The following is a 27575-nucleotide window of genomic DNA, read 5'->3' as shown; positions in this document are numbered from 1 at the left end:
AGGATTGGGAGAATGTCATGTGGTCAGATGAAACCAAAGTAGAACTTTTTGGTATAAACTCAACTCGTCGTGTTTGGAGGAAGAAGAATACTGAGTTGCATCCCAAGAACACCATACCTACTGTGAAGCATGGGGGTGGAAACATCATGCTATGGGGCTGTTTTTCTGCCAAGGGGACAGGACGACTGATCCGTGTTAAGGACAGAATGAATGGGGCCATGTATCGTGAGATTTTGAGCCAAAACCTCCTTCCATCAGTGAGAACTTTGAAGATGAAACGAGGCTGGGTCTTCCAACATGACAATGATCCAAAACACACCGCCCGGGCAACAAAGGAGTGGCTCCGTAAGAAGCATTTGAAAGTCCTGGAGTGGCCTAGCCAGTCTCCAGACCTCAACCCCATAGGAAATCTGTGGCGGGAGTTGAAAGTCCGTGTTGCTCGGCGACAGCCCCAAAACATCACTGCTCTCGAGAAGATCTGCATGGAGGAATGGGCCAAAATACCAGCTACTGTGTGTGCAAACCTGGTAAAGACCTATAGTAAACGTTTGACCTCTGTTATTGCCAACAAAGGTTATGTTACAAAGTATTGAGTTGTATTTTTGTTATTGACCAAATACTTATTTTCCACCCTGATTTACGAATAAATTCTTTACAAATCCTACCATGTGGATTCATGGATTTTTTTTTCACATTCTGTCTCTCACAGTTGAAGTGTACCTCTGGTGCAAATTACTGACCTCTGTCATCATTTTAGGTGGGGGAACTTGCACAATCGGTGGCTGACTAAATACTTTTTTGCCCCACTGTAAGTAAAAACCGAATGGCTAAATTTAAATGGTTTGACCTATTACATGGTTTGAGCAATATCAGTACTCTTCTTTGTGTTGCTACTTGACTGCATTTCTGTATGGGAAGTAAAATGGTTAAATATTTAACAGCAACAAATATTTCTGTTTTATTGAGCCTTTATTTACGTGAACAATCAACATTTACTCCTCACAGTCATGGGAGAACTTTTATGGGATAAAAAAAAACTGTTGTGGAAGACTGGTTGAGTTGATTGACATTACAGTGTGCATTACTTTATGTGCATGATGAGTGTAAAAATTGCTCTCTTCACAAAAAATATTCTCAGTCCACATCAACTTTAAAGCTTAGCCTTGAGATCTCAAAGAGGCAGAAGATTTTATAACAATCAAAATAAAATACAATAACGTTCTCCAAATTTAAACTCTAGACAGTGTACTTGTTTAGGTTATCTAATTGTAGTTTATCTAGATGTTTAGGATGCACTGTAATTCCTCCACTAACTGAGTCCTGCTTTTTAAAGGGTGAGTTCATTCAAATTATAAATCTTCACACATGCATTTTCATACTTACTCCCACTTACACTTAACCATACTTCGACACAATACATCATTTTTAATTAACACCTTCCATTCAGTTGAGCAGCACTTGTGCATTTTAATGGATGGTATACCAAAATAAAACAAATTTATATCTAAGTGACTACATGCCAGTATTTGTTAGGGACAATAAAGAGATGATTTCTGGAGATCATGAGAACGACATACCAGTTATCAGTAAAATTTTCAACTTATAATGAAGTTACCATCTTTTGATCCCTCATTTCTTCACATTTTCCCAATACTAACGTTCAAACACATTGGAATTGCTAACACACTGTTTTCACTGCACATATTCTAGATAAATATACAGGAATGAAAGGTGGGTCAAGACTTTTGATATTTGTAATAATCCATCTTTTTTCGTCTTGTAAACATCCTTCAGCCCATATGTAACAGACAACCTTGAAACAGAATATCTCACTCAGTAAAAAAACAATGAAGTTAAATGCAAGAAACGGATCGTTTAACATTTTTCAATCTTTTATAGGTTTTCAGAGTTTGTGACATGTTCAGTCAGAGTAACTATTAGCAAATGTATGTGAATATAGTATAATATGATATTTCTTGTTAACAATAGGCACTTCTACAATATTACAGTTTCTATATTTCAGGTTCATGGGACTAGGCTGCCTGTGGGTTTCCTCCTAAAATGGTTAGCACAACATCAGGTCTAAGCATGCATCAAACAAAGAGAAAACAAGATAATTTATCCTATTTAATGGTACATTAAATACGGTTAACTTAATGCAGGAGTATCTAGGTAGCAGTGCATATAGTTAACTTCAGTGCGATGTATGGAGCTGAGAGTATATGTCTGATCCCTGTGATCACTCATTTCTGATCAGAGAAACAAACACACACTGTACCATGAGCCTTAGTCAGGTGACTTTAAGGTAGACGGAGAAGTGACATTTGACTTTGTTGTTTCTCCTGTTTCATCTGAGCCCAGGTTGCCCCCTAATGAAGATCGTGTGAATCTGCGTGCAGTCTCTTGAAAATATGGGTACAAAGTCATGATTGAGCTCCGGGACCAGTCAAAGCGGGGGTAGACTCTCTTAAAGACTGCCCTCCGGAACAGGATATAAACCCATGGGTCGAGGATCTGGTTGCAAGTGGCAAAGCGGAGGTACAGCAGCAGTTTCCTGACCCAGAGAGGATCGCTGGAGAACACTGTTTGAGCAATAAAGACCTGGATGTGGAGGAATAATATAGGGACAGACAGAGAAAAGCAGAAGTAAAGAGAAGCATGAAGGAGGAAGCAGTTGATGGGGGAGAAGATGGTAAAGAAAGGAAATAAGAAATAGCAAAAGGAAGAGATTGGAAAAAGCGAATAAGAGAAGGGAGATCAAATAGGTTAATATTGCAGATCTACACAAGCATTCACTATAAGTTATGTCTAGTTTAAAAAGAAAGGCTAGGCTAATTTTGTCATGGTGTCCCTGAGGCAGTGGCTGCTGTAACATAGCCTAATTACCCATTACCCAATTACCCACATTTCATGTGAGGCACAGCATTATTAGCATTACCCCAACTGTCTCCAGAAGGGGGAAAACATGCTAACAAGCTCCTGCAGGAATTAAAAACCGGCCTAGTGTTGCTTATAGTTTCTTTTCAAAATTTAGCTTGTGTCACAGTTCTGTTCTCCTGAGTTTTTGCATCCAAGCAATGCAAGAGACCATGCAAGATGAAGCGTTTTTGTGAGGCAAATGCCTCTCAGTGGTATTGGTACTCCATGGGCTCATGTTTTGCAGAGTGCCAGTTAACATTGGCTTATTTTCATTTTCAAAAACAAAGAAGAAAACTGACATTAAGAATAATAATTTCATATAGGCTCAACTGCAGATAACTGCTTGATTGCATTTGTCCAGTTCGCAGTACTTCCAGGATTTCTGCAGCTATACTCCAAAGGAAAAAAAATATTAGAAACTAAATGAAACGAAAATCTGCAAAACGAAAAGCTACCATGTTTCTGATGACAGAACATACGTGTGTTAATTTTTCCAAATTAAAGAACGTGCAAGGCCAAAAAACAAGCATGATGAAAAGTTTAATGGCTATTAACTGGAGAAAGAATGGAACGAAACTTTGAGCATATAAGTATTGGTTTGGAAGCGGCAGTGCGTGAAGTGGACTGATGAGTACAAATCTATCATTTGGAGATGTTTAGGGCACGTGACCAACTAATTGGCAAAAATACGGTGCCATGGGGGTGAGCGGTGATGGCAGATGAGCAGAGTTAGATTTTCGTTTCACGTTTTACTCGCCTTAGTGGGGACACTTGAAACATGATGTAAATCCATGGGTCTAAAATCTGATTGCAGGTGGCCATTCGTATGCCGAACAAAACCACATTAGCATCAGGAACTTCAGAAGTCTTCATGCACACCAAAATGTATATCTGTACAAGGTATCACACAACTAATGTTAGACCAGACTGCAGAAAAATGTGTGCTCCACTCAGGGACTTTAGTCCTTATTATTTTGTTCTCTGGCAAACTCAGTTAAAAAAATGAAGTAGTTGATTTATTTTTTTTAACTATACATAGGAAAGCAAAAGTGTAAAGAACTGAATTATGCAATAAGTGATTCCTATTAGAAGTATAAAAATGATAGGTAGATAATGCAAGATAGGCTGAACGTAACTGAAATTGTCTAATTTTTATACAAATTAAAAATGCATCAGCATCTCATCAGTATCTATAAATAACACCTCCCATAGAAGGTCTGGGTTTTATTTTGAGTCTTGGTTGCCACACTGGAACTTTCTGGACTTTTTCCAGTGCTGTTTGACATTGTACTAGATGTTTTCCTTTAAAGGCTCTGCTTCACTCTTGAGTTGAAATATGTCATCTCAAGTGGGGCATTAAGGGGCTCTTTGATCCAGTGTAAGTACAGACGGTTTTCAGATCAGCTAGTAAATAGGCTGCATCACTAAGAAGAATTGAAGCATACACAGAGGAGCAGAGAAAAGGAGCTTAGGACCTTGTGATGCCTCATTAAGGTTCAAACATTTTAAAAGAAGCGCTGGTAACAAAAAACTAGATAGTTAAGGTCATGGCGCGGTGCTTTCAAACATATGAAAACCATTTTCCACACAACAGCAGGTGGACACAGTAAAAGTAAGTGTGTCACCTTGCAGTATCTTGAAGATATTAATTTCCTATCACAACCTCATGATTAATGTTTAGTGAACAGTCTTTATAAATGTTTAGCCCGTCAGGCTACTTTTGTTTTTTATATATATATTCTGAATATTTCTTTGATCATGAAAAAATAGAAAATTTATTGTCAAGAAACACAAACCTAGCCTAAAAGAAGGTAAAAACAAGAGAGATCTTCTCCTTCTGTCTACAAGAGAAGGCAGTGAAATCTTCCATTGGTCTTATGATCACACAACACACAAATAGACCAGACTGCAATTATGGAGTTCAACACACTGTTACACTGGTTGAAAAAGGGCCAGATGTTTCTGTGGAGGGCAGTGACTGTTGTACAAGACCAGAGTGCTCCATTTATCCTGCAACATCACATCAGTTCACTCTCTGGGTCATCAGATAAATTGTTTCTTTCATATGAGGATTAGATTTGAAAAAGCTGCTACAAATAAAACATTTCTTGACCAAAGACAGCTACTTTATAGAAAGTTAATATGAAGAGACAGGGGTGTACTAGTATTTGTTCAAATGTACACACAGTGTTATGTAACAACTCTTCCTATAACAGAAAGCTTACATAAATTAGTCAAAGAATCAGATGTTAGATTCATAAATAATTTGTCTGGCCCTTCAGTCTGATCTCCATTTCTGCTTGTCTGGAAATCTCCTTGGCTACATGTGCTTGACACTGAATTGCTCTACCTGAAAGTGTTATCTCTTTCTTTCCGGCTCTCTCTCTGACTCCCTCACCTCTTCTCTGGTGTTGTAGAATAAAACAGGAATTAGCCGACTGACTAGTCATTTCCAGTGTCATTTCCAAGCATGGAAATGACATTGCTCGTTAATTATTATTTGTAGACTAATTGAATGTTATTGTCCAGTAAAAGTGCTATAGAGTGCTATATAATTGAAAAAGATACAAAAAGTATTTTTTTTATTAACAGAACAATATAGTACCTTAAACAAAAATAGAAAATTACACCCCATTATATGAGGAATTACAGTGTACATTGTGAACAAGAAAACAGCAGCATTAATGTGACTTTAATTATCATCAGTTATATTTTTACATAGTTTGCTGTTCCAGAACATGAGGTTTACTAACTATTAATGTTATAGACTGGAAAAATGATATAATTCCTCATGCTGTTTGAATAGATAAACAAATAAATAAGAGAAGTGCTAAGTGCCTAGCTTTACATGTTTTTAACTCACCAATTTAAATGTTATCATGGCTAAAAAATGTATAATTTTGCATGTGACTGACAGTTGGGTGCTGACGTAGGTAGCTGTAGTGGGTAGCTGTGTGCTAGGCTTCACCTCAACTGAACTGAGATACGGAACTGGATCTCTCACCTGTTTCTAAGAAGTAAGAAAGTTTAAAATAATAATAATATTTTTTTTAAATAATTCTTAGTAATCAGTTTAATAACAGAAAATGTCCTTGTTTTCCTGTTTTCAAAATAGTTTTTGTTTATTTACGCAATACGAAACAAATTCAGTTTTTTTTAAATTATAGCATAAAATCCTTTGTGTTTTATACTAAAATTAAAAATCAAGATTAAAAACAAAAAAAAAAATCAACAACAAACAATACAAAAAAAATATTTAGCCATTAATAATTTGTGTTCATGTAGGTTATTAGGCAATAAAGTAACTGGTGTGACACAAAAGATGAAAATTGGGGCTGTCTGTGTCATGACTTATTGCTTACTGTTATTTATGCTATTTAAGAGTGAAATTGCTAAATTCGGTTCTGTATTACTAGTGTATTACGCATTAGTTATATTAATTGTCATTTTTGCCTTTCTTTTTGTCTATATACAACAACCTACCCAAAACCAACCAACTAACCAAAGAAACAAATAAACAAGCAACCAACCAAACAAACAAACAAACTCACCAGGAGGGGGCACCAGCTGATAGAGGCAATAATCATGATCAAGATAAGTTGCACCATCATCTCGACTTCATGGTCTCGGCTCCGCTGTGTCCTGTCCTGTCCGCAGCACACCTTGATAAGCGTTACCACACTCACTGTGTTCAGTAAAAATGACACAACGATTGAAGTCAACCCCACGAAGGAGAAGAGCAGGGAGAAGACCATATCACTTCCTTTCGAACTGATGTTGAAAAAACACCAAGAACCAGGAGCCTGTATGTGGTAGCTCCCGATGCCTATTAAGGGCAGCAAAGCAATACAGCCAGCAGCCAACCATACCATCAGCACCATGTAGACTGTCCGGCTCTTGCTCATGTTGGTGGAGCGTGCAAATGGACGGTTAATGCCACAGAAGCGCTCCATGGCCATTGTGGCACTAAGCAGCAGTGGGCACAGTCCATAGAAGACCATAGACATACCCATGAAGTTGCAGAAGTGGCAGTTAGGATCTACTTGGCGCCAATTAAAACGTGTAAAATGGAAGGAGACCACAATGGAACCTGTGACCAAAAGACCCATAAAGTCAGTAACTACAAGACCGGCCAGGAAGATTAAGAAGAAAGACCGTGACCGATTCCGCATTCGTCGGAAAGATTTGACAAGAACAATGAAGGCAATGAGATTTGAGGTGATTCCCAAAGTGCTGAAGATGGTTGAGAAGTATGCTGAGCTGATGGGACGTGTGTAATTGAACGGAGGGCTTTTGAGGGAGTAACATTGTGGAGTGTTGTTGGCATCTGAGGTATTCATCGTGGCTAGCTGGTACACACTCGTTGACTTGAGGTGACTCTGAGATGAAAAGACAATACTAGTTAGAAGAGTACAAACAAAAAAATCAATCAATCAATCAAACAAACAAACAAGCAAACAAACAAACAAACAGAAAGTTAAAAAATTACATAAAAAATATAATACATTCATCCAAGCACCAAGATAATAGTAATTGGACAGCCACACAATACCCATTGCAGGGACACTACAATTATTACCAGAAGGATTTTATTTTTTTGACTACTACATATGTGCATACATTTTGTGTCATTGTGTATTGCATGGTTAGCTTAGTTGTACCACCAGACAGTCAAATCCTATTGTTCTCGCATGCTGTGGCAGCACTCCAACCTCATAGCACCAAGAGTTTGGCTTAAAATCCCTGAGTTTTCTAAGGAGTTTATATAGTGTGAGAAAGAACTGTCTCTGTATATTTTTATGAGTTTTTGCTGGTTGGGTCGACTCTTACAGTATAAACAAACTGAGCAAAGGTGACATAATCTGTCAGAAGAGGTGGACCGATGTTGTTGCACTTCAGATGTGGTGACGTCCAAGATAAAAAATGTGTTTACTCTAACACAGTTCTAAATGGCACATTCCCAACTCTTTATTTACATCGAGCATACTGCAACACATCATATTTCTAATTAGAGCACCTTTAATGGCTGAAGCCTATCTTATCATGCAAAAAAGCAAAACACATTGAGGTGTCACAGTAGTTCAACAGTCAGTGGTTTAAAAAACCACTTCTGGTTAACGATCATTTCTTTGTTTTTATAATTTTTCATCATTTCATTGGTTGTTATGACATCAGTATTGTATTGCTACAACAGAGGCTGAAAATGCAATGAACAGTTCTATGGACGATTAAACACATAGCAAAGAAAGCTGACAGTGTGTCTGAATTATTAAAAACCCTTTATCTGGAGGTAAAATCATTGTTGCCAGATATCAGGGGATCCAATATTTTTAGTGTTGACAACACTGATTGCCTAAACTATGAAAATAAACCTTTAGAATGCAAAGTAACAGCTCAGACGCAGATGTACACAGCACCCACACAAACGCATGCAGACAGTGACAGTATGGGGCAGAGATGGAATGAGTGACAGAGAGACCGAAATAGACAGAGTGGGAGAGCTGGCATATCCTGCCAGGAAGTTCAGTTTGGTGGCACTAAAAGGAAATAAACATAGAATCAGACATAATCAGCTCTTGGTATTCTTTCCCCAGTAAAAAAAAAAGAAGTCTGAGGATGGTAATATGGAAACAAATATCCATAGCTTTCATTAATCTAAATATTTGTTTCACAGCACATCACCAAGATACTGATTTCATCCTGTGTTAACTAAAGAAACTACAGCAACTGTAGGTTATTGCTTTAAGAAACAAATTTATATACAAAAACCTATGCAGTATGATCTAAGAGAAAGACTTCAATGAGAAACATATGCCTGTACTATACTCTATAAAATTATGCCTGTTCAGTAATGTGTTGTTACCTTACTTACAAACACCCCCAAAATTGGGAAGTTGTAAAATGTAAATAAAAACAGAATCCAAAGATTTGCAAATCTAGTATACCAATATTTTATAGCAAATAGCAAACCTAAAACATACTAAAAATTTTAACTGAGAACATTTAAAACTTTAGGGAAAAATATGAGCTGATTTTGAATCTAATGGCAGCAACATGTCTCAAAAGAAGTTGGGATGGGAAGAACAAAAAGTCGGAAAAGTAAGTGGACCTAAAAAAAGAACAGCCAAAGGAATGTTTTGCAGCTAATTAGGTTACTGGCAACAGATCAGTAACACGAATGGCTATAAAAAAACCCCACATTTTAGAGAGGCAGAGGTTCACCAATCTGCAAAAAAAAAAGAAGACAAAAGAAAAGAAGCAAGTATGGAGCAACTTCAGAATATTGTTGCTCAACATAATATTGCAAAGACTTTTTTTTGTCATGTCATGTTGCCATGTTGCATGTCCACAAATGCAGGCTAAAGCTCTGACGTGCAAAAAAGAACCCATGTGTGAAGATGATAGAGAAATGTTCAAGGGTCAAAGGTAATTTAAAATGTACTAAACTGTTCTGTTGTCAGATTATTTGAAATTTGAAATTCTTTTTTGTAAACATGGCCAGCGATTTCTCCGGACATAAGAAGAAAGAGTAGTTCAAAAGCCTGGGGGTGAATTAGTGCCCATGAACTGACAGATTACTGATCTGGAAAGGCACCTTCAGCAATGAAAGACTTTTATTCACTTCATATCAGAATAGTCTGGGCGCTTAAATAGGCCTCCTGTAGCCCAGATCTCTCACCAGCTGAAATCATTTGGAGCATCAAGACAGAAAAAATGCTCAAGTAGTCCCAAGACTATTGAGCAGCCACAATAATACATCAGACAAGAATGAGATAACATTCCTCTCCCAAAAGTCCAGCACCCGGTCCCCTCAGTTTTCAGATGTTTATGGACTGTTCTTAAAAGAATGCCAAACAGTGGTAAACATGGCCCAGTCCCATCTTCTTGGAGGTGCGTTGCTGCCATCAAAATCAAAATGAGCCAATACTTTTCTAAGAACTTGTAGATTTTCTCAGTTCAAGTCTTTGATGTGTTTTATATGTTCTATACTTTGCTTAGTTGCATTTGTACTTTGGATTGTCTTTGGCACTATTTACAAAACACATCAGTGAATCCAGTAAAAATTTCTATCACCATCAGAATTTTGTTTGTTTCACTATTTCACTGTTTGGTGTTATACTTGTGCAGTAGCTTTTAAGAAGACACATCATGGGAGGAGGATATACAGAAATGCAACAGAAAAAGACAAATAAAGACAATAAAGGACAAAACGGAGAATTATACAGGTTTTTAAAAGTGAAAAGCTTCTGATGCTGTTATTAATATGTACTGACACTAAAATGCAGCAGAATAAAACTAAAAGCTGTCTCAGACAGTTGTGTATTATTGGCAGCAGCGAATGATCATTGTCTTGACACTTCTAATTTCAATGACTAGAAATTGTGCAAACTAAAATCTGACTGCTGGATTTCCCCCCATAGGGAATTTTCTTCCACTTGTCCATTCTTTTTCCTGTAGTCTATTGATTTGCTTCTACATTTGAAATCATAACAATGCAGAGTGGAATGCAAAGAACTTTTAACAGGCAGGAAGACAACTTTAGTAACTTGAAGAATTAGGCTAAGTGCTTCTGTATTGAAGTGAAACAATAAAACAATCCAAATTGTCTAAACTTTGGCCAAGTGGGCATAGACGACCTGTATTGTTTCACACGCCAACTGGGCACAGACTGGTAGCTCGTTAGGAATGAAAACAACTGAACCACTAAAACACCAAACAGGTGTCTGTTTTTAGCCTGCTTTCATGCAGTAATCTTGTAAAGCATCAAATTTATCCTTCAAACTAGTTTAGAAGAACTTAATGCCTAGTGCTGAAAATGCCACTGCCTAAAAGGAGATCATGAAATCAGGTTCGGTACACCAATTATTTGCTCAATCATCAAAAACAACTCAGATGAATATTTTGATGTTGCTTTGATGTTTGTGCGAGTGGTGGAAACCATTATAAATCAGCCATGAAACTAAGATATGAGCCCTTTTCCTTTACTACATCAGAATTTTATAATATTCGTTTAATCTCGTTAATAGAGTGGATACATATTAAGAACTGTAGAACCCAAAAAAACTGTGGCAATATGTTTTTGCCACAGAAAACTGAAGATACAGAAACTGAGACAAGTCATTGCACAGTTTACAAAAGGTAATGAAATCCTTCACGTCCTTAGGAAGTGCTATATGATGAACCTGCTCTCGTATGATCTACAAAACCTTTTTAAAGAACAATTAGCCAAAAGTGCCTGTTAGAATCCAAGATCAATATGTCATACTAAATACTGTTCCACTATGGCAGTAAAAATGCTTTACCAATGGGCCTAATGCAAAACCACAGAAATGCATTCATGAGTTTTCCACTTATCCTGAAATGTTGAGAATGGTGAATGCATGCAAAACAATATTAACCCACAAGGTTTTGCTGGTTTAAAGAAGATGAATAAGAATCATTAATTAACTGTCCTTATGATATACCATAACATACAATACAAATGATAAAAGTATATAAAAAAAATCTCTAGACCTGTGTAGTTTGCGCATATGCAGTAATATAAGAAAAAAAGCTTAGCACTTACAAATCACTGAGTATTAAAGAAGACTTCACAGAATTGCTTTCAAGGATCATTTGTCTTGCAGTTGTAAAGTTTTTACTTCTCCATCGTTAACATCTCTCTTAAAAGATCAAAAATTATGCAAATTATAACAACTAGAAGACATGGGATAGATACCTTACATCACAAGTTCAGCTTGATGACAAAAAGACCTTTAGTAGCAACCCTGGCTCATCTTTACTCCCTTCCCCCAGCTATGTCCTCTCCTCTACTCTTCCTACTCTGATACTCATCTCCCCCTCGTCCAGTCTTGCTTCCTTTTGCACAGTACACTCCTCTCAGGAAGTCAGAGGAGGGGAGGGCTTTAGGAAGGCACTCTTTCTTTTTCCATGCAGCAGAAGAGCATAGAAAGAAAAAGTATGACTGTAAAAATGTTTGCTTTTAAAGGCTGGCAAGTGATCTAAAAAGGTTAACAAGCAAAAAGTAAATGAAAAAAACACGACCCCAAAACACATGGACGGCAATCAGGTTGTTTTAATAAGGACAAAGTTGTCCCTCAAGCATTTTATCTCATGTTTTGGAAAACAGGCTGGAGGACAGATGTTTTGAACGCAAATAGATACCGCAAGGCCGTTAACATTCATTTTAAGACTCTGTTTACAGTCACAAAAATATGTTTTAATTATAAAGCTCTATGATAAAATGAAAACAAGAACCGAATTAGAAACAATGTTCAATTTCTATATTGTCACTTGTGAATACCACCAGAAATTGTTTTGCTGGATGTGAAGCGACACGAACGTAAAGGATTGCAGAGAGAAAAGTACTAGAATCTCAAATCATTATCCTTTATCCGCATCCAGGAAGCCGTGGCAAAGCACGAGTGGCAGACACAAAAGAAGAACAAAGGTCCAATGTAGTTATAATACTTTGTGGGTAGCAACACAGCATTTTTACAAGCGGTAAAATCAAATCAAAACGACAACTGTGTGGCATTGTTTGTAAATATCTCACTTTCTGCCCGTTATTGGCAAAAACCTGGGCCAGCCGCATGTCCAAAAGTCTGTTTTATGGGTCGTAACACACCAGACTCTTCTGTTAATGTAGTTAAAGTTATAGATTTTAAAGCCTAAAGCTATCAGTCTGTGTGTAACCTATATAGCATTCGTGCATTGGAAAGGAATGACAAAAACATCTCTGAAAGGATCGTGGGAGTAAAAGCAAGCTTTCCAAAGTTATGATACAAAATTATGTCAGATGCTTGCATTTAATGCAGACACATGCAGGAAAGCATGCAAATAAATACTTGAATATAATCTTGTAGAAAAGCATAAACACTCCAAAGTGATGGAAGGTCCCGGGCCACCGAGTTCTTCCTTGCAGGACTATTGTTTACATGACTGGCCTTGTTTTAAATCTCAATGGCAAGCTGTCTCGTGTGCTTCCAATAGACTCCCTCCTTATTTGTACACCCTGTCTAAACCAGAAACAGAACCAGAGGTGTGATGCCAAAACATCTGGAACGTTCTACTTTATATAATAACTTTTTAAACTTCTTTTAGATAAACAACATGACTTTCTGACACGACAGTGTATGTTTCTGCCGGAAAAAGAACATTTTTACAGACGTTTATGCAAAGTGTACGAAAACTATGTACACTTTATCACTCAGTAGCTTGTATGCAGCACTTTAAACATGTTGAGCATGTTGATCTGCTGCTGTGCCCTATTGCAATGATCAATGATGTTTAAGCTGTAGGACAGTTGGCCTCACATTTCACACCAGAAATATAAACAGGAGTCCATGGTGAATTACTGCAAGGTGCCCCACCAACATCATTCCCCATCTACCAGTCTGCTTGAAAGTTGGTGTGAGGTGTTTGTGCCGATATGCTGTGTTTGATTTTCACCATGATGCTGTGCATTTCAGTTAATTTTAGTTAATCTGTCTGTTAAGGGTTGTGCCACATTTTGTTTAACTGCTGCACCTGTACAGTATGTCCCATCTCATTCCCTCAGGTCAACAGACCAGATGCTTTTACTCATTCCTAGGTGACAAAGCTTTCGCACTTGTGGCTCCAAAACTGTGGAATCGTTTGCCATCGCTCCTTCACTTGCTGCACTTTTACAGCCTTCAACCCAGCGTGCAAACTGTGAGTTCAAGTGATTTTTTATGTATTCTTTATTCTTTTTTTTTTTTTTTTTGCCTGTCCCGTTTAGCTCTTTTGCCATCAGAATTGTTGTCTAAAGGCAAAGAAAGATGCCCAACGGATTTACTTTACCAAATTGACCATCCCAGCCTTGCCGTAATGGTCCATTTGATTCACCTTTTATTTTTTTTTTATTTTCACTTACTGAATACGGGACAGACTTGACTGGGGGAAAGAAGGGGAGAAAGAAAGAGGGAAAGAGAAACAGCTGAGAAGAGGGACGGGGAGAAGGGCAAAAGACAAAAACCAACAGAATGGGCAGCAAAAAAAAAAAAAAATGCATATATCAATCACCTGGATCACCGGGTTGAGCTCCTTGGGGGGCTCAACCCGGGGTAGCGGTCATGTCCGGTTAGGGGCTCTGTTGGCTCTCAGGTGACTGTTTCCTCGCGGCTGCGTGCAGCGGGGCTAGGGGAGGGTCTGTGCTGACGGACGTGGGTTACTGACCTGGTAGCCTGGCTGCCCCTGTTTGGGTCCGGGATGGGCGTGAGGTTCTGGGGGCGTTCCGTCTCTGGGCTGGGGCCCGGGCCGGGCCTCGGGGGCTTGGGTCCTGGTTGGTGTGTTGCCGGGGTTGTGGGCGGGTGGGTGCATGGGGGCCCAGTCCTGGAGCAGGGTGCCGCCGGTGCATCGAGCCACCTGGGGGGCTCTTCAACTGGTGGGGGAGATTGTCACATCTTGCAGGAGCTTTCCTCTCTTCAGGAGCTCCCTCTGCAGGAGGGGGAGATACAGGAGAGGTGGAGGAAGATCTCAGCCTGGGTGTTTATTGTCTTATGTAGTCTGGAAGATGAGTGGATGGTGGGGTGGGTGCAGTTTTCTCTGTGGTGGGTTTGGGTGGACTGTCCCGGGCTCTGTGGGGCCGGGAGGCGCTGCTGCACTGGGCCCCGGTCTGGATGGGCCTGGGCCCCCTTTCCCTGGCGGGTCGCGGAGTATGGGGGTGCCTACTGGGGTCAGCGGGGGAGCTGGCCCCAGGGAGGGGTCACTTGCCCCTCCCTTCCTTCCCTCCCCATCTCCAGCTGCCTCCCTCTTCCTGCTCCACCACAACCACCCACACATGCAGGACCTTGGAGTAGGGGTATGTCACCAGGGTGCAGAGGAGGCTAATCCCCCCCTCTGTCCCCTTCTGGCTGCCTCTGCCTCAATTTTATCCCACAACTTAGACATTCACATTACTCACACTCTCATTACACATACATATAGGATCTTGGGGGTGGGCACGATACACAGAATCCAAAGTACCATCAGGGTGTACACCTCACCCCTGGCGTCGTCGCCCACCTCTCAATTTTAAATACACGTAGACATTGAGGGCTAGCAGGAGGGACCATGCATTTACCTGCTGCTCTCTGGCAGGTAGCTCCATGCCCTCCTGGGTTTTAAATGCACCTTAGAACACACATGCATCAACACTACAATGAGCGGGTGGAGGGAGGTTTGGAGTCTTCTCTCACCCCCATTCTCTGTGGCCTGCTGGAGCGGGGGGGCTGGGAGGAGGAGTTGGCCGTCCGACTCCGGTCTGGAGTGTGGGGCCTCCCTGCTGCTGCGGAGTCGGGGCGGTCTGCCTCCCCCCACCGCAGGGAAAAGGGTAACACCACCTGGGTCTGGGTGCAGTTCCCCCCTCCAGGGGCAAGGGTACCTAGACCCGGTTTGTAGAGTACGCTTGGGGAGTGTGATCGTGTGTACAGCGTCTCTTTATGTCTGTCTCCACGTTGGTTGAGTGTGGAGTAAGTGCATATGAGAGCATGAGGGTGGGAATGGATGTTTGTATCTGTGTGTGCCTGTATGTCTGTGTCTATATGTCAGGTTGGGTGTCAGGCGCCACCTCTCTGGGGACATCTCAGGCCCTCCAAGGTTTGGAGGCCTATCTCCCCCTACCACCACTTCCCCTGCCAGTGGCGGACTCCCTCAGACATCGGTGCGTTGGTGGTTCTTTGTGTCCGGGGATGGGTGCACACACCGGCTCACTCCTTGGCGGCCGCTTATCGGGGCCTGGAGCCTGGGGCTCGCTCGGGCCACTTCGGAGGTGGGGTGCCCCCGGCCTCTCGGCCTGGGGCTCGGTCACTCAGGCACAGCTGGCTGCCGGCGGAGCTCACGGGCGCGTCACTGCAACTCCCCCTGGCTTCTGCTCCGCGGCTGCTGAGTGAGCCCTCATCTGGGACTCTCCTCAGCTCTTTCTGGGACAGTGGCGCGGCTGCCCCTCTGTTGGTCTTCCTTGGTCTCTTGTGTTCTGGGGGCCTCTGGATGTCTGGAGTTTTGATCTCCTCCATACCTGCTTCATGCCCTGGAGGATGGGGCTGTGGCCCCCCCACACCCTCTAGCAGATCATTACATGAAGGAACCTTTTAAAAAAACAAGCGCGTCCATGCTCACAGGTGTACACACGGGTGATCACACCCACAAACTACACCCTTTTTGGCTCCTACCTCAAAGCACACTGTGTTCTGTTGATCTTATGTGCTGCACAATAATGTTTAATATTTAGTATTTACTGTCATATTCCCATATATCATTGTGATGTTGTTTTATTACTCTTGTTCTCTTCTGTATTCTTTATTCTTTAACTTCTACAGCTCTTTGACCCTTTGGCCTGTGTTCGTCTCGTATGTTTTGGAGATTCCGTATTGGAATTTCAGGAGCAAGACCACGCGTCCAAACACACTTCTTCTGGTTGTCATTGACATAGGTTCCCCTAATTTTGCAAGGTGTTCATTCTCGTTTACGTGCCCCACCCTCCTTCCTTGTTTCCAATTCTTTAACTTCTTCATTTCTATTTAGTACATAGGGATCTGCCAGGCCCCTTCGAGGCCTTCCCCAAATTGCAACTCAATTCATGTCAAAGCATTACTTTTACCAACTGAAACACTGTCACAAATGAGGACGTAAGCCCATTGTATAGCTTACGTGGTTGCAGTGCTACCGGGATTTAAAAATAGTTACGCAAAATGGAGCGTGTCCGCTCCGACCGGCTCTAAAGGGTTAAAGGCAGACTACTTTAGGCCCGGAAGTAGGATTCGTCACGTCATCACTTAAAGACCGGATAGGCTTATAAGGCCTTGAAGGTAAAAAACTACATTTCCGCGAAAATGACGCCACTTCCGGTTTCGGGCAGGTAATGGCGGACATGGGATAGTTCGCGCTGATGTCTATTCCGACTAGGAAGTGTTACGAACAGCTGATGGGATCGGCAAAGCGTGTTTCTGGAATATTATGTTTCTGTTGCTGCAAGTGGTTTATATGCAATTTTTGCTAAGCTATATGTGGAAGGAAACCGTGACCTAGGACAAAGCTGATGGCATAAGATGTAAGTACAACTCCTCCGGTTTCATAGGCAAAAAAAAATTATTGCGCTAGCTTACGTGGTTGCAGTTCTACCGGGATTTAAAAATAGTTACGCAAAACGGAGCGTGCCTGCTCTGACCGGCTTTAAAGGGTTCAAATTGCTTTACAAATACAGTGCTATGGTATGGCATTATAGCCAAACATCTGCATTATATTCTTGTATATACAAAGGACGTCATCTATTGTGTTTGTTCAGATGCAGATTTGCAAAAATAAGTCATGCCACCATGTTTCTTTTGGAGAGAATAGGCTTCCTCTATTAAATGCTGCGACCAGACTATTATTAATTAACACATTCTAGTGAGCGAGCATACATCACTCCTGTTGTATATGTTTTACACTGGCTCTCAGTAGTTTTTAGGATTCAATTTAAAATTGCTGCATTAACATATGGAGTACTAAATGACCAGACTCCATGTTACATGTCTCAGCTCCTTACAGAGTATGCACTACTTGCTGTCTTCCTTTATAGCAGTCAAATTAAAGACCAGAGGGCACAGAGCCTTTCAGTCTGTGGATCAGTCTGCTTTTAAGCTACATGTTTGTTTTATTGTGTCTTATCATATCTTTATATTGGCTATAACACTTAATATTCATATTTATTTGACTTATTTTGTGTACAGGGCATTTTGACCGTCTGTGAAAAGCGCTTCATAAATAAATAAATAAACTTTACTTACAGCTATTCCAAGCAAGATAAACTTTTTCAGTCTTTTTTTTAATTATACCATTAAGAACAAGAACTACCGTCCTGTTGCACTGACATCCGTCATCATAAATGCCTGGAGCGGCTGGTCAAAGGTCACATCTGCTCCTCCCACACTGGACCCTCTTCAGTTTGCCTATCGGACAAATAGAGCCACAGAGGATGCCATCGCCCTCGCAACGCACACCACCCTCACTCACCTGGAGAAAGGGAATACATATGCAAGGATGCTCTTCATCAACTACAGCTCGGCATTTAACACCATCATCCCCTCAAAACTTGCCACGAAGCTCGTCGACCTTGGGCTGGAAACACCAATCTGCAGATGGATTCTAAACTTCCTCACAAACAGGCCCCATCCACATCAACGGTGTCAAGGTCGAAAGGGTCAGTATCTTCAAGTTCCTTGGAGTCAACATCACAGAGGACTTCTCCTGGACCCTTCACACAGACACTGCTATCAAGAAAGCTCATCAGCGGCTTTATTTCCTGAGGAAGTTTGGCATGAACGCCAGCATCACCTCAAATTTTTACAGGTGTGCAATTGAGAGCTTGCTGACAAGCTGCATCACAGTTTGGTACGGAAGCTGCTCTGCCAGCAGCCGTAAATCACTACAGAGGGTGGTGAAGGCAGCAGAGCACATCACTGGCACGAGGCTTCCTGCCAATCAGGACATTTATTTCCAGCGATGCCTCCGTAAAGCACACAGCATCATCAAGGACCACAGCCACCCAGCACATCAGCTGTTCTCCTTGTTACCATCTGGCAGACGTTACAGGAGTCTGTCTGCTCGGACTACAAGACTCAAAAACAGTTTTTACCACCAAGCCATACGACACCTCAACCACAACACTTAAACACACACAACACAGTCCACAGGACGCACCCAGAAGCTACCTGCAGCTTCACAAGTACTCTGTTTAATCTGCACTGGTCACTCCACTTTATTGTTATTGATATTTATATTTAAAAGTGCAATACTGTAATTTTCTGCTGCTCATTCCTGTGCAATATCCCATCTGCCCTCCGTCATATTTCTTTTCAAGATTTTCTTATTTAATCACTAGTGTACATATATTTATATTTATAGATACATATATATTTAGTCATCTTTTCTCTTTTACCACGTCTCTCTAATATTTTGCTCCTTACTATTTTTCTATTTTTTATTACTTTATTTTATTTTATTTTATTATATTTTATTATATTTTCTTCTACTGTATCATGCTGCTGAATGACTGCTGCTCGTCAAACACATTTCATTGCAATGTTGACCCTGTGCTAACTTGCATATGACAAATAAAACTGAAAACTGAAAACTGATTTAACATGCTAACAGAGGCCCTCTGAGCATTGCACAATCTGAAAATCTGATTCTGGGAGTGGACTGCTGGGATGTCCACTTTTTGGCACTGTATTAACACATGTGACTGATTCTGAATACTTGCTGGTCATCAATTAGAACATTTGATTAGGACATTTATTCAACTAACTCCTTGCAGGTATGGTTTATAATTGGTCAGCCTCCAAATAAAGCAATGCTACAGCAACCAGACAGTAAACATAAAGTGTTTCTTTTGAAGCTAATTGAAACTAAATTGCCAACAAACAGTTAGTCCTGAAGAACATCCTTTATCACACTTGAAACTTTGGCATTCTGCTGAAGGGTTCAGACAATAAGCTACTATCTTTGTCAGTCTCAGTTTAAGCCAGCAATCACTCACCAAGCGACATGAGCAAAGTAATCTGGGGAGTTGCCTGAACTTCCCCAAGTATTACACTGTCCTGACCAGAGTCCTTGCTGTCAAGTGAAATAAGCTGCTTGGTGATGCTATGCCTAATGGGCTATACCATTGGTGAGAAAAATGGGAACATTTTTACAAACTCAGTAGGCTAAGTAATAAATCTCCTAGCTAAAGTGTAGAAAGATGCAAGAAACTGGAAACTAGGGAGCAATGACTAGTGGAAGAAAATATTAAATACTCGCTGGGAACAAACTGTACGCTGCCTGTTCTAGTCTGCTTCCTCTTTCATGAAACGTTTTTTATTACCTATACATTAAAACACTGATGTGCAAATTTTGCTTTTAATGCTTTTGTGTAATGTTTTATAGGTCTATGTTTTTGATTCTGTCCACAGCAAATTCCTTACACACCAACTTTTTAAAGCGATCCTGATCAGCTATACTGCAGCACATTTTTGTAACTACACTGGATGACAGCGTTGGTTTTATTTATTCAATCATTATTTTGGCATATAGTGCATAATCAGTTTGCCTCTCCTATTTGCTGTTCTTGTCCCTTCAACTCAGTACAAATACACTACATTTCAATAAAGTCGTATTTGTACAGACTTCTTGCTTTGTTATTCTCAGAACAAACATACTCCCTCAGTCCACAGTATCATCATGCTGACTTCATCGCTCGCTCGTTTGTGCTGTTGTGCAACGTAGCATTTTCAAATGGTAAATAGTTGCAATGCAAGTTATTTGGTTAAACACTCGCACGAATACACTGTGGACTGGCCTTACTCTGGTTTTAAAATGCAATCCAACAGATTGGGCTGCATCTAATTCTGGTGTAGTCCATGCACTCAATGTTTTCTTTGGACTGGACTGGACTTTTTCTGAGGGGAAGCACAAGCAGGCAGAGAGAAAGGAAAGAAATTCCGAAATCAGGCAAAAAGAATTGCTCCAGTAATGCGCTGCATAAGGAAAACAGAATGTTTTTTTTTTTAACATTGTGAACCTAGTCTAGCAAACTCCAAAATGCGTGATTCATATTAGATATACTGTTAAACTGCAAACAAGTTAAAAACTCCTCTTTACGTTATAATTGAGTCTGTGTGCATCAGTCCCCATCACTCTGCTTAAATTCTATACAATACACATTAGTTTCTACCTTGTAGTTTGCCTACATTGGCTCCGACTCTCTCTCTCGCTCTCTCTCTCTCTCTCTCTCTCTCTCTCTCTGTGTGTGTGTGAGTGCATAATTTTCCAGTAAATGATGTTATACTCCACTCTGGCTGACACCTTAAAAGGATTCTGTGCGATTCCCTCAACATTATGCAAGTGTGACCATAGTAGGAAAATTGGCACCGAGTCTTTTATCTCCCCTAACGCAATTTTTTTCCAACTCTCACAAAAACACAAATATACTTTTTCTCACTCTCTCCTGCATCTTTTATACTACTCACTCTCAAACATACACACAGAAATATGCTCACTTGCATTCACATATTCCTCCCACGGTGCTGATTTATTTACTTGAGACAAGCACATACTGCAAACAGCAATATGTAGACCTACATGAAATGCCTGCAAAGTATTTAACAATATTTTAAATTCTTTAATTCTTCAAATCACAATGATTAAATATTGATCAGCATATTCTTCAGCAAGATAATAATGTAAGTTTGATATTCAAGATTCATATTGCAAAAAAAAATCATAAATCACTGCTGTTGCTGAATTCATATGATAATGAATGTACAAATTCCGAGACCTAAAGACCAAATAAAGAGGATCTCTTAACTTTTGTTCCCACCAAGTTAGTTGTGCAGTTTCAGATATTGCATTTATGTTTATTCATTATATTTCTGGCAACTGAGAGAAATGTATATTCTGTGTAACGTGGGTAAACAGCACCTGTGTGAATTAAGTGATGCTGCATTGCAGTCACGCCATTCACTTTCATTTCACACCTCTTCTTTGGTTTCAGAGCTTATACCAGGATTAAAGGGCATTAGTATTTGTCATTATCTGTTTCTGCAAATAAACAAATGACAAAACTTTTGTACATTTCAAATTCAAATTCAAATTTTATTTTGCAACTACGACTCATGGTATGGTTTTTCTCATTTTTAATTTTTTAACAGTAAATATATTATTTAATATCTACTAAGATGAGCTAGACCACCAACTGCTTTGTATGTAGGTCAACTTAAGTGTATGTCTTAAGCTGCAAAAAAAGAGCCCTTTAACTATCAGAGGTAAATGAAACGAGTTTGTTAGCTCAGTGGAAAGCAACTAATGTTCAGTTTGTCTTTGGATGAACAATGTAAATCAAACTTACATGCGAGCACGCACACATATCCATTTCTTCGCTGACATGCATCCATCCCAGAACTCTAGCCCCCAAGCGTGTTGTTTTGCTTTTAGCCTAACAAGCTGAGTAGAGAAAACGATCCAGGGCATGAAAGCTACCCCAGAAAACAGCCAACTAAACTTTGCCTGTACTTAGCCAAAGGTCATACCTGTAGCAAATGTTTTCATGGATGCCGCAGAAATGACACAGTGAATTTGCTCTGTTCCTGAAATCCCAAGATGAAGCGACATTACATATGACAAGGCATTGTCCCCCAAAATGCCTGAGAGTTGCAAGTGGTTTCTTCTGATCTCCTTCATGTTACAAGCACAACTTGGAAAACATATTAAAAAACAAAGGTCTCCTCTAACTTCATTCCCATCATTCTGTGTAGGCATGTCTGAACAGAAGTGGATAATTCCTCAAGGTGAAAAGTGTGATTCATCCCGCTTGTACTGGGAAACTTCCAATACTAAGAAATAAAGTTATTATTCAAAAAGACAAAATATGTGACACATTTAATAAAATGTGTGATAATTAATACTCGGAGTAGATATTATACTGAATGGTGAGTGGATACATAGTGATACATACTTATGTAGCAAATTGGAAACGAGGTAGTTTATTTGGGTTATTTCCCAAAAACGAACTAATATACAAATGAGAAACAGCCTCGGAGTGAAGAAGATTTCACTGAATTGTTGCTGAATCAGTAAAATGCTGCTGATTGAACTCGATATCTGAACCTGAAGCCTTTCGTGACAATGCTCCAATTAGTCCTTCCCTCTCAGGTTAATTTAGTTCTATGTCCTGAAACCAAACAACTGGCAGACAAAAACAATTAAGTTCGAAATGCCTTAAGTTGCTGTTGCACTTACTTTAAAATAATGGCTCAACTTCTCAGTTAAATAACATAATTTTATACAGTACTTCTATCTCTGTATGCAAGGAAAGCTGTTCATTATATTTCCCCAAACATAATCCCACGCTCTTATAGTTCAGTGGTATCATGCAGGCCACAGTTAAGCAGCTGATGTGTCACAGAAGTCCACATGGTCACTGGGGGAGGAAGTTGTGCTCGACTCTTTAGGAATGAGACCTCACATGATATATGGCCAATAGCACTCCACTCTGCTGAGTTATCAAGAATGTTGCAAATGCGCTTGGGTTTGTTTTTATTTGAAATACAATGAAAACTGGAACCTACAGCCTGTCTGACTCTTATTTGCACACTAGATCTGTTTTTAGGACTTTTACAGTGCAGTGCAGAAGTCTGGAGCCACCCTTCATGTCTTCTTCCAAGGAGCCAGACTCTTTTGCAATTTTTAAAGCAATTTTGTGTAATAGATCTCAATGCTTTGTTTTTTGGACATTCGCTGCTTTTTCATTCTTTTTCAAATCGGCCCTTGTACTTGACCATTTTCAGAGGAATGCATTTTTAAAAATTTGTTTTGTTAAGCCACTTCCCACTTCAATTTCAAGCTTAGAAAAAGGAGCAAATCAAGGGATGAAACTTTTGGGATGAAATGAAGCTCTTTGTAGATGAGGTGATTCCGAAAGAGCTATTAGCCAAAAACGTGTATTCTTTAAAAATTGAGGAAACTGGACAAGTGAAGTACAAAAGAAGAAGTGGCAGGCCAAAAACTATCCACAGCACAGGAACGGTCCCTAAAAGTCATGTCCTCCAAGTCTGAAAAAAAAAAATCCAGCAAAGAACTGACTCAGGCCCTGAGAGATGCATCTGACTCTTCAGTTGATTGCTCACTGAAGTATCATCAAAAATGGTCTCAGTGGATGGGTGGCTGTCAAGAAGCCGTTCTTAAGGAAGAGAAAAAGCTGAGATATGACGAAAGCAGACAGAAAACTAGTGCCAACAAAGCTTATGGAGTATAAATCATCATCACTGTGTGCTGTATGGAGGAGGTCAGGAATGAAGTACAGCAGTGAGCGTCTACAGCCATCTGTAAAACACAGTGAAGCTCTGCCATGGTGTGGGGCTGATCCCAAACACACTGACAGTGCAGTTAAAGAATACCTGGATAGAAATAGACACAATTGAACACTATCAGTCTTGGTTTGGTCTCCCCGGAGCCTCGACCTTAACACTGAAGCAGTGTGAGATCGTCATCTATCAGAGGCAGCCAAATGGCAGCCAAATACAGAACAAGAGCTTTGAATGTCCTTCAAGAAGCCTGGGGAACTATTGAAGACTACTTAAAGAATTCAGCCCCAAACAGGAAGCACTTTCATGCAATGAAACCGTGCACCACCTTTTATGTTAATTACCACACTAGCAGGGTCAGAGGATGGACACCGAATTATATGAGACCTAAGCTTTTAGCATCAGCGGTAGCAAACATACCGACTTACTCTAAACCTATAATGATGACATAAAAGACACAGGCGGTGCGCCCTGTCATTATGTGGTGAACTTCAGTCGATGCAGTGGTTAGTGAACGCCCTCTTTTTATCGGTGCTCATATTTGTGGGCCAGACTGGGACGGCTGAGTGATTACGTTATGCAAATTTGAGATTCACTCGGATGAGAAGTCCAACTCGTAGAGCTCGGCTAGAAGTTCCCGCCTGTATTCCTCGAACTACAATTGTAACACATCTTCATTTTTCATCCTGAACTCATTTTCTCTGCCTCTCACTCTGCTGGAATGTAAGTTTATTATGTTCAGATGGACATGTTTACAAGGAAGCTTTAATGGTTCCATTGCAGACGGTTTCATGTGTCCTTAATCATTAATGGAAAATTCACTGTAGAGCACCGCAGAATGCTTGTTTTGTTTTTTTCTGGAAGCCATCATTCTTATGTTGTGTTTCCCATTACAGAACCATTATCTGTCTCCACAGTACTGAGCATATTTTGAACTGAGTGCTTTAGCTGACATTTGAGACCAGAGTCCAAATGAGTTTTTAGAAACATTGTTAGGAAAGCAGACACGAGGCAAAGTTTGAAGATTCTCATGTTTACTGCTCTTGAAGTTTTCAAAGAAGTATTTCAAAGTCAGCACCAAATGATGACCTATCACAAATTTATACCAGAGACATTCCTTGTCCTTGTTTGGGTATATTTTGGAAAAAAAATCCAAGAAGAAATATGTGACTTTCTGTTTAGACGCTGTGCCAAAGCCACTTCCCATTGTGTACACTGGATTAAATGCCCCATTTAAGAATCATCCCAGATCCAAGAAGCAAAATTTGAAAGAGGATGTGCTGTTCTGTGTGCAATATTTATGAGAAAGTTTAGCTTTTTTGTTTGCTTTTCAAATATGTTTTGAAACCAGGCTTCTCAACCTTTTCCAGAACGCTGAATTAAGAAACAAGGTTTAAATCATACTTCTCTAACTGAGCAAACTGGGGATTCAAGCATGCCATCAAATGGATTCAAACTGCTATTTTGTGAAAACCAATCAGTCTTTTTGGAATCAAAAAAATGTCTTTTTTTTTATCGGCTAATTAAAATGGAAAACAAGCAATCCTATTGCTGCCAGTTTTTTTTTAAATTAGTCTCGTCTGGCGGGGTCCAATATAGTTATTATTTCTCTTTTTTGTGGGACTTCATCAACTGGAAACAAAATGTGATATTTTAAATGAGTTAGGACATTCACTAATGATCAACCTTGATATTTTATTCAAAGTTAAAAATCAAATAGCTTTCAAAGATAAAAGGTTCCCCCAACAAGCTTGGACAGGCCATTAGGCAAGGCCAGGGGCCACTGTTTTAAAATAAAATTGGAATAGCAGATGAATGTTGAGACCTAAGAGTATAGCGAGATGACAAAATAGAACTGGTGGATGAGACTGAGAAATAAAACTGCAAAAGGAAGAAGGAAACCAAGACAGTATCCCCGCTGCTTGCTTTTTTAATAGCAGCAATCAGTCAGTGGAAGAGCCCTGCCTGCACACAGAGAGGCAGAAAGGAACCAGGGAACGTAAGACAGATTATAGGAAATAACAGCACGAGGCCATAAACACAGGAGTCATGTCGCACCACAATTTTGAAATGCCACCGTTTACTGCTGGCAGACGCTCAAACACACTTTTAACAGGAAGAGCGCCGAGTATGAGCGCTTGTGCACGGGGGTCCCTGCCCAATTCGCACTCCAGACTTTTTGTGTTTCAGGTGTATAACGATCTTGCTGCATGGTAGAATACTATATATGCAACTAAAACTGTTAGTATTTGTATGAATGCACGGATCCCACATGTAGATGCATTTAAAATAGAGAAAGTTATTTCTAAGCAGCAGCTCATAATGGTCTAGTTAGCATAGAGTCTATGCTAACTAGACCTTTCTAGGCTTTCTCTATGCCATAGAGAAAGCCTCTGGAGAGGACAATACATTCCAATCCACCATCTATCAATGTGGATCTCTGATTTAATTGAATGGAAACAGCTCTTTAGTGTTATCCAGATGGTGCCATCTTATATTATCCTGCAGATGGCAGCAAAGTCCTTTGACAAAAATACTGGTTTATTTAATACAATATTTGACGTGTGATGTTTTCGTATCTTTCCATGAAACTGGTGCCAGCTGTGTGCTGACATGTTTGAACAGGTTTAATGTTTATAACTCATCTGTCTGCTCATCTTTGTCCATCAATGTCATGTCAGTGTTTCTTCATCCAGCACTCCAGTCATGGTCGTGGCATTCAGCGGTGATGATTTGACAGGTTGAAGGAGCAGATCCATCTCTTGTGCTTACAATACAAGAAATGAAACAGAGTTAAGACGGGATCCTGTTGCTGCCTCATTTTTATTAATTATTTCTCCTTTTCTGCTCTTTTACATCCTTAACATCTGAAAGCAGCTCTGCCTTCGTCCTGTTGGTTCAGCAGGCATGTGGCATGGCAGCCCTCTGACACCTTTACTGCTCTGGCACGAGTTCAAATGTCACTAAATCTCCAGTTATAAAAGGTGGTCATAAACACCTAATGGCTGGCCATGAATTTTTTAGAGCCCTGAATATCACACAGAAATGACCTCTGGAAAACTACAACCTTAACAAGACGCATCTGACAGACAGATAACCTCCACAGCCGGTGCAACTCGAGGCCCTCCCTCCCGTTTTTGTGGTTCTTTAGCTTTTTTCGTGGCATGATTGGATTGATTTGTCATTTGCAACAGAAAGAGCTTGGCCACGGGGCTGTGGATAATCCAATTTATCGCTTTGCCATTTATTACAAATTTCTGTGGCTTTTGGGTCCACTGTCACATCGATTCGTTGATTGCTTGCTTAGCTGGGTCCTAATGAGCTGCTGTCTGAATCACTGCATAATCGCCACCCTAATTCACTTCCTTGCCTACCCTCACACTTGGTCTGCTGGCTCGCCACTATTAGAAAGGGATGGACTGCAGCAGCTCTTCCGGCGCACAATTAGTAACATCATCCTTGAAGCGGGTTGTCAATCTGCGTACATTACCATTTAATAAATGACAATGCTTTAGTGGCTGTCACAGGGTGAGATGATGATGCAGCGGCATCTAATTTACAGGTGAATCCAACATGGCGTGAAGAGCAAAGTCTTAGGAGAGGCAGATTTTTGCCAATTTGAAACACTCTGATAGCTCACAGTTGTAAACTCATTGAAGTTTAGATCTATAGCTCAGTGTAAAAAACCCAACAACCAACACATTTCTAGTTACAGGTGGACACAAAGGAATATATACAAGGCTTAAAATATAAAGTATAAAATTAAAATATAAATACAGTTTATGTATTCTAAATATTTACAGTATCGTTATCTTGAAAAAGTCATTAGAGATT

At 40.1% G+C, this 27575-nt stretch overlaps 1 protein-coding gene across 4 annotated transcripts; it reads right to left on the bottom strand.

The window, feature by feature from the left end:
* Positions 1-973: 973 nt before the first annotated feature.
* tbxa2r (thromboxane A2 receptor) lies at positions 974-11744 on the bottom strand. 4 transcript variants are annotated; one of them, XM_080881888.1, is made up of 4 exons: positions 11639-11738; positions 6471-7298; positions 3677-3810; positions 2281-2601 (listed from the first exon to the last, which is right to left on the bottom strand). In XM_080881888.1, the coding sequence occupies exons 2-4, from the start codon at positions 7257-7259 to the stop codon at positions 2424-2426; spliced, it is 1101 nt and encodes a 366-aa protein (XP_080738014.1). In that variant the 5' UTR covers positions 7260-7298; positions 11639-11738; the 3' UTR covers positions 2281-2423. The 4 variants fall into 4 exon arrangements, with proteins under 4 accessions (XP_080738012.1, XP_080738011.1, XP_080738013.1 ...); XM_080881886.1 differs by lacking the exon at positions 3677-3810 and having other exon boundaries at positions 974-2601; positions 11486-11744; XM_080881885.1 differs by lacking the exon at positions 3677-3810 and having other exon boundaries at positions 974-2601.
* Between the last annotated feature and the right edge of the window lie 15831 nt (positions 11745-27575).

Source organism: Rhamphochromis sp. 'chilingali', assembly GCF_963969265.1.
Source record: "Rhamphochromis sp. 'chilingali' genome assembly, chromosome: 5".
In the NCBI taxonomy this organism is placed as follows: Eukaryota; Metazoa; Chordata; class Actinopteri; order Cichliformes; family Cichlidae; genus Rhamphochromis; species Rhamphochromis sp. 'chilingali'.
This window is presented reverse-complemented; position numbering and strand designations above follow the sequence as displayed.